Genomic DNA, 7,683 nt, shown 5'->3' with positions numbered 1-7,683 from the left:
GTGAGGTATCTTCGGCTCGAGTATCTATTTCTAAATGTCTAGCATTTTTTTAATTTTATAATGCAAAGATAGAATTTTTCCATATAGCTCAAAAATAAAAATCTAACATATAAAATTTCTGAGGACACACACGACTTGTTTCTCTTTAAAAGAAATTTTTGTGCACGTGTTAGTAAATTTGAAAATCTCTTTCTGTACTAAATTTGTAAATTTCATATTTTCATTATATAGTTGAGTCATCATCTCAAATATTATAATTCGAGAATCAAGAATAGAGAATATATCATTCAATGTGCGTCTGCATGCCACCACATCGGTTTTTTGTAGTTTTGTATTTCAATACGAATTATAGTTTCTACAGATTCAACCCATTTGCATGTTGAGTATTGAGTTTATGCTGGTTATTCATAAACTTTAACGTCTGATAATCATAATCTCACAAGTGAGCGAAAATTCTCACGATCGCATAAAAACTTCTTATGATATGCCAAGTATTTCTTCTTCGCTCATATTAGTTTTACATTGAAATAGGTAAAAGCTTGGTGTGTCTTTGGACACATTTATCTTCTGTCCAGACTCTACTACTATCATATTCAACTCTGCTCTAACCTCAAAATATCGCTTTGTTTGACTTTATCCCGTTGTCGCACTAATCGACAAAACGATACAACAATAACACCACGCTGACTTTTGAAGCAACTATATATATATATATATGTGTTATATATATATATAACATACTACTAATTAACAAAGATATTTTTGTGATTGCTACAGCTATTTATTTGTAGCAACTGTATAGGTTTAGCAATAACTGTAAAATTGCATTAATATTATTGATATGGAGTATATACCATGATGCATAAAATAAAATTGTAAACTACGTACGTATGATGAATACAACAGATCAGCTTGATTAGTGTGAGCCTTGTTACTTGAATTAGTTTTGACCCACAAATATCTATCTCTAAAATAGTTTGGACACGGTTTCGAAATTAAGGTTTGAACATAATTCACTTTCATTTCACAGATCGACTAAAGTTTTGTGGACTTTTTTTTAATTTGCCTTCTAAGAAAAGGGCTGACTTTTGTGACAGTGATTTTTTAATTAATCTAAGTTTTTTTAATTAATCTAAGTTGCAAAGCAACTAAAGTGGACCAGAGTACGGAGATACGTGATATATCATATATAAAAGATAACTTGTTAGATGGTTTGCAATAAAATAAAAGGTAATTAAATAAAAGAAACTTGTAACATGAAAACTCATATAAACAATTCATTTTCGTTTGCCTACTTAAAGTCAACTATCGGCAAATACGAATTGAGAGAAAAGTTTGTTAGAAATTTAAATTCTCATTAATTAAAGAAACAGTTGTTACAACGTTCTTATGTGAAATATGATTATAAAATCGAGACTAACCGGAACTATGCAATTAATTAAACTTATATACCGGATTTCCAGAGTCTTTAACTGATTATAATATGTACAAGTAAATTATATACAGTCATCTAATAAATTATATACAGTCATCTAATAGTCTCCTCAAAATGAAGGTGCAAAGATATTGCAAACACCTGCCAACTGATTCCCTGTTTTGACATACATTGTTTCGAGAAAACAAGAATCTATCCCCTCCCTCATCTTTTAGAAGTCCAAATCAACAAGTTTACTTCTCTCGTAGAAAACCGAGTTATTTGCAATATGTAAGACTGTTGTATTATCACTGTAAAGATAAGGAGAAGGAATAAATGGAATCTTTAAATTATGCATGAGCCGAGAAAGCCAAATAAGTTCTTTGGTTGCTAAAGCCATAGCCCGAAACTCTGATTCAGAACTTTGAGAAACTATAGCTTGCTTCTTTGATTTTCATGATATCAAAGAATCACCAATGAACATGCAATAACCTGTAATAAACCTGCTATCGTCAGTACAAGTACCCCAGTTTGCATCAGAGAATGCTCGCAAGTCAAACTTATTATCAGCCGGATAAAAGAATCCCTGACCCACTGTGCCTTTCAAATACCTCAATACCTCGTGAACTGCAAGCAAATGAGTATCTCTAGGATCATGAGAATACTGACAAAGCTTGTTGACTACAAAGTATATATCAGGTATTGTAATTTGTAAGTACATGAGTTTTCCCACAAACTTCTTGTACTGAGTTGAATCAGGTAACAAAGTGCCTATATCTTTTGTGATCTTCATATATGGATTCATTGGAGAAGCACAAGGTTTACTGCCAAGAAAACCTGTAGTAGATAACAACTCCAAAATATACTTCCTTTGACAAAGTGAAATGCCTTTAGACGACCTTGCAAACTCTATACGAAGAAGATACTTTGCAGGACCTAAGTCTTGCTATTTGAAATGAGATTTAAATTCATCCTTGAAATCTTCAACTAGATCATCACTACTACTGACAATCAATATGGCATCCACATACACCAAAACTCCAAGAATTATCCCACCCTGAGATTTGATAAACAAAGTATGTTCACAAACCGATTTTTCAAAACTCAAATGATGTAAAGTAGCAGATAACTTGATGAACCATTGCTGAAAGGCTTGTTTCAATCCATAAATGGACTTATGCAACCGAAGAACAACATTAGGTGGAAGGTTCTCTCCAAGTAAATCCGCAAAACCATGTGGAATCTTCATATAAATCTCCTCATCTAATTCTCCATTGAAGAAAGCATTATATATATATGATACAAGACAATGGTTAGGTAGATTAGAGTATGGTTAGGATGTTTTAATTAATTGGTTTTGGTGCTTTAGTTTATGCATTTGGTTTTCATAATTTCCATTCTACGTTAAAGTATTTTCTATATTTTACTAGGGTTTTGATTAAGTTGTATCAAGACCTATATAATGGTCTTTATTGATTAATGAGAAACGAATCCCCAAGAATTAACCTTAATATCTAAGAGAGAATTAGGGTTAAGAGAGAGCTAAGCTTTCAATCGTTTCTTAGTTCTCAAGCAAATAGTTGGTCCATAACAATTTGGTATCAGAACCGACCGATTCAATGGGAGGCGGAGGGATGTCAACGTCATAATTCGAGGAGCTTAAGAAGATGTTGGAGGAGATGAAGAACGAACTGAAGGCAGAACTGAAAAATATTTTTCACCCGATGGAAGCAAATATTGCAGAACCACAAGAGAAGACATCAACACAACAAGCCGTGGTGGAGATGTTGACATCAAAACCAGATCCGGTGTTGATTGCAGTTCCGGTTTCAAAGATAGAGGAACCAAACCACATGAGGAAAGAGGAGGTAAAGAGAATGACTTCAACACCGGCCGTGACGGTAGAGAAGCTTTGTACGGACCAGCTGGAACAAAGGGGGAGCTTCGCTTTACAAGTGGTGATGGTGCTAGAAGTTGCAGAGACGAAGCAACTGGAGCCACGAACTGTAGAAACAAAGGTGATCTCTACCATGTGTGAGTGTTACATATCGAAAGAAAAAGATGGGGTGTTTGAGGCAGCCATGGATTATCATTCGATGATGACCCACCAACAATTGTTGCATCTCTTGGATGTGATGCCATAATCACTACTACCACGTGGATGCTTGGACACCATGAGTTGGAGCTTGAGGACAAGCTCTGAATCGAAGGGTGGAGTAATGATACAAGACAATGGTTAGGTAGATTAGAGTATGGTTAGGACGTTTTAATTAATTGGTTTTGGTGCTTTAGTTTATGCATTTGGTTTTCATAATTTCCATTCTACGTTAAAGTATTTTCTATATTTTACTAGGGTTTTGATTAAGTTGTATCAAGACCTATATAATGGTCTTTATTGATTAATGAGAAACAAAACCCCAAGAATTAACCTTAATCTCTAAGAGAAAATTGGAGCTAAACTTTCAATCGTTTTTTAGTTCTCAAGCAAATAGTTGGTCCATAACAATATATATATATATATATATATATCAATATGACTAACATATCAATTTCCTTTAGCTGTAGTCAAGATTGATAATCGGACAGATGCCAATTTAGCAACAAGAGAAAAAGTTTCTTCATAGTCTACACCTTGTTCCTGTGTAAAACCTTTGGCAACTAATCTAGCCTTGTATCTCTCTATACTTCCATCTGCACAATATTTGATTGTAAAGACCCACTTACAACCAATAGCCTTTTTGTTAGGTGGCAACTGACCAACACTCCAAGTGTGAGTCCGAATCATAGAAACAACCTCCTCTTTCATTGCAGTACACCACACATCATACTCCTTAGCTTCTGAATACCTTTGTGGGATAATGTCATTTGTGACGATATTAGTTAAAGCACCAAAAGGCTCAAATAGATATGAATAAGAGATATAGTCAGAGATTAGATATTTAATAGTACTAGTAGTATTATCACAATGAAAACCCTGCATGTGTTTAGGGGGTTTTCTTTGTCTGCGAGATAATGGTTCAGAAGGAATTAAGATCTCAAAAGATGTCATATCCTGAGGTGGATGTGCACCATAAGATGTTTGCACAAGAGGCAAATCATCAAGGGTTGAAGGTGAATGAAGATGAGGAAAGAACATCTTTGTATCATCCTTAATAGTGGATGATACAAAAGGAAAAATATTCTCATAGAAAATGACATGTCTTGAAACAGAAACAGCATGTGTCTCCAAATCTAATAGCTTGCACCCCTTATATCCAGTAGGATAACCTAGAAAAACATAGGCCTTAGCACTAGATTCAAACTTAGTTCTATGCTTAGGAGAGGTTGAACTATAACACAAACAGCCAAAACTTTTCAAAGAAGTATATTCAGGAGCTTTGCTAGTCAATTTCTCAAAAGGAGACTTATTTGCTAATACTAGAATAGGTAATCTATTGATTAAAAACATTGCTGTCAAGACACAATCTCCCCAGAACTCTAAAAGAACATTAAACTAAAAAAGAAGAGCTATAGCTACATTCAAAATGTGTTGATGCTTTCTTTTTACTACCAAATTTTGTTCTGGAGTTTCAGGACATGAATGATATGATATGATGCCTTTTTCAGTAAACAATGCATTAAATTTCAACTCATGAGCATTATCAGATCTAACAGATTTAACATTTTTTTTAATATTGAGTTTCAACTATATTAATAAAACCAGAGAACACATGTAATACATCAGATTTTGATTTCATCAGATAGATCCATGTAGCACAACTATAATCATCAACTATGGATTAAAAATATTTAAAATCATCTTTAGTCTCTCTACAGAGAAAGGACCCCAAATATTAATATGAACAAATTCAAAAGAAGCATTACCCATGTTTTGTTTGGATTTAAAAGGAAGATGGCTTTGTTTTTACAAATGACAAGCATGACAAACATATAACTTTTCTTTATTTTCTTTAATACCTTTTAAACTCAATACATCAGATAACAAATCTATTTTAGATTTAGAGGGATAACCTAGACGTCTATGCCATATAGTGGAATCAACTATTACATTAGAAGAAGCAATACCTTTTAAAGGGACATTTTTAGTAAAAGAACCAGTACCTTTAAAAGAAACAGAATGATCAGACTCATCAAAATGCAAGATATATAAATTTCTAAGTTCAATCTCTTTTTCAATCATCAAGTCCTGCGTAAGATCCTGAATAAAGCATTCATCAGAGGTAAAACTCACTTTAGTTTTCAAAGTATTTGTTATAACACTAACACTCAGAAAAATGAATTTAAACTCAGGAACATAAAGCACATTATGCAGAATGATAGCATCAGTCAATTGAATGAATCATGTGCCCACTATTCTAACAGTATAACCACTAGGAAGAGTGACAAAGGTTCTATCTAGAGGTTTAAAATCTACAGAGACGAGTAAGTTTGGTATTCGCCAACTGTTCCCACAACATCTTCTTCTTAGTATAGTAAGTCGACAAATCCATATTTCCCTGCTTGAGTGTATTGATCGCTTGTTCAAGTTGATACTTCAGTGGAAGATTACTTACTTGAAACCTCTGAAATAAGTCATTCCATATTTCAACAACATCCTCATAGTACAAGATACTATCATAAATTTCCTGATTCAAAACATTCAAGATCCACGCCTTAACCATACTATTGTAGCGACTCCAAATCTTGAACAAATGACTATCAATCTCTGGCCTAAGAAGTGAACCATCCACAAAACTAAGCTTATTCTTAGAATCCAAGCTCATCCGCATAGCAATAGACCAACTGTTGTAGTTAGATCTGTTTAGAGTGTGAGAAACAATAGACAGACCTAGGTGATCCGATGCGTGAAGGAAAAAAGGACTATGAGCGTCACTGTATGATGTGATTGTGTTAGATCTGTCGCGAATTGTGTTAGATTGGTCGCAAATTGCCGTAAACGTAGGATTCGAACTTAGATCGATGTCATCGTCCGCGGGATGAGAAGATCCAGCTCGATTCTTCATCAGAGAACAATCCGAGACCATAGAGGCATTGTGAACCGTCGTCTTCTTGCGTAACTTCACCATTGGAAAGATCGAAGCTCAAATGTGCAATTTCAGATGAAATCAGAAGCTGGAAACATAAATCTCCTCCGCTTGAGCTCAAATTTTGCACAGATGTAGAATCGAGACTATGAATCAATGGAGAATCAAGAAGAAAACGAAGAAACAACGTGATTTATAGATCAAACGAGTGAAAAATTGCTCTACTACCATATCAGCAAACACAAATCGAGAGAAAAGTTGTTAGAAGCTCAAATTCTCATTAATTGAAGAAAAGAGTTGTTACAACATTCTTATGTGGAACGTGATTATCAAACCAGGACAAACTGGAGTTATACACTTACTTAAACCTATAAATCGGATATTCTAGAGTTCTTAACCGACTATAATATGTACAAGTATATAACTATATACACTCATCTAATATCAACCGAGTAATTTCGAGTACCAAAAAGGACTACGTTTTGTGAACAACAATAGCAGTCAGAAGACGTACTCGGAAAAATAAATAACCAGAACTATAACAAGTTATTAAAGAACTGCCAAAAATATCCAAATTTTTCGACAGATGAATACAACGATTATATTTTATAGACATATAATTTCTATAAAAAAATACGGCAAAATTTTTTATTTCCATCAAAAAACATTGTCGAAAACTTGTAAGAAAATACCAACGAACAATGGAACAACAGTCTTAAAAGAGTAAAAAAAAGTATCGGTTTTTAATGATAATAAAATTTGGCACTATTCAAAATTCTTACGACACATGGACAAGGAGAAGTTATTACCGTTGACCACCTGTAAAATATTGCCGGTTAAGTATTATTTTGAAATATATTTTTATTATAAAAAAAACGAAAAATTCAACATTACTATTCGGTGTATATATCGAGATTTATAAATAATTCTAACTCATATCAAATTTTATTTTCAACTTTTACGGGCACGTACGTACTTATTACATGAACTTATCCCCTTCAGATAACAGCTAATTGCCTATTTGTAAAACGCAAGAATTGATTAAATAAGTTGGACCATGGAGAAGTCATCTACACTAATAATAGATTATTAAAAAGAAGATACACTATGTGCAGACCATACAATTACGCAGAAGGGCAAGATAGATAAGTGACGAAAGTGCTGGCAAAAAAAAAACATTAAAATTGAATTAAAATGTGGATATACCCTTAAGATGCCGGAGACTATGTTTCTCCGATCTTCTCT

General features: G+C 33.6%; 1 protein-coding gene across 1 annotated transcript; it reads right to left on the bottom strand.

The window, feature by feature from the left end:
- LOC109127397 (uncharacterized mitochondrial protein AtMg00240-like) lies at positions 1,647-2,207 on the bottom strand. Its single transcript, XM_019232032.1, has 2 exons — positions 1,918-2,207; positions 1,647-1,725 (listed from the first exon to the last, which is right to left on the bottom strand). Exons 1-2 carry the CDS (start codon positions 2,205-2,207, stop codon positions 1,647-1,649), a joined length of 369 nt encoding a protein of 122 aa, XP_019087577.1.

The sequence above is a fragment of the Camelina sativa genome, chromosome 11, assembly GCF_000633955.1.
Source record: "Camelina sativa cultivar DH55 chromosome 11, Cs, whole genome shotgun sequence".
Lineage (NCBI taxonomy): Eukaryota > Viridiplantae > Streptophyta > Magnoliopsida > Brassicales > Brassicaceae > Camelina > Camelina sativa.
Note: the sequence above shows the minus strand (reverse complement) of the source record. Positions and strands in the feature narration are given on the sequence as shown.

Coding starts and splice junctions, on each gene's coding strand:
- LOC109127397 (XM_019232032.1), bottom strand. CDS start 2,207: ATGAAGATCACAAAAGATATAGGCACTTTGTTACCTGATTCAACTCAG. Junction 1,726..1,917: donor ACTTGTACTGACGATAGCAG/GTTTATTACAGG, acceptor TTATCTTTACAG/TGATAATACAACAGTCTTAC.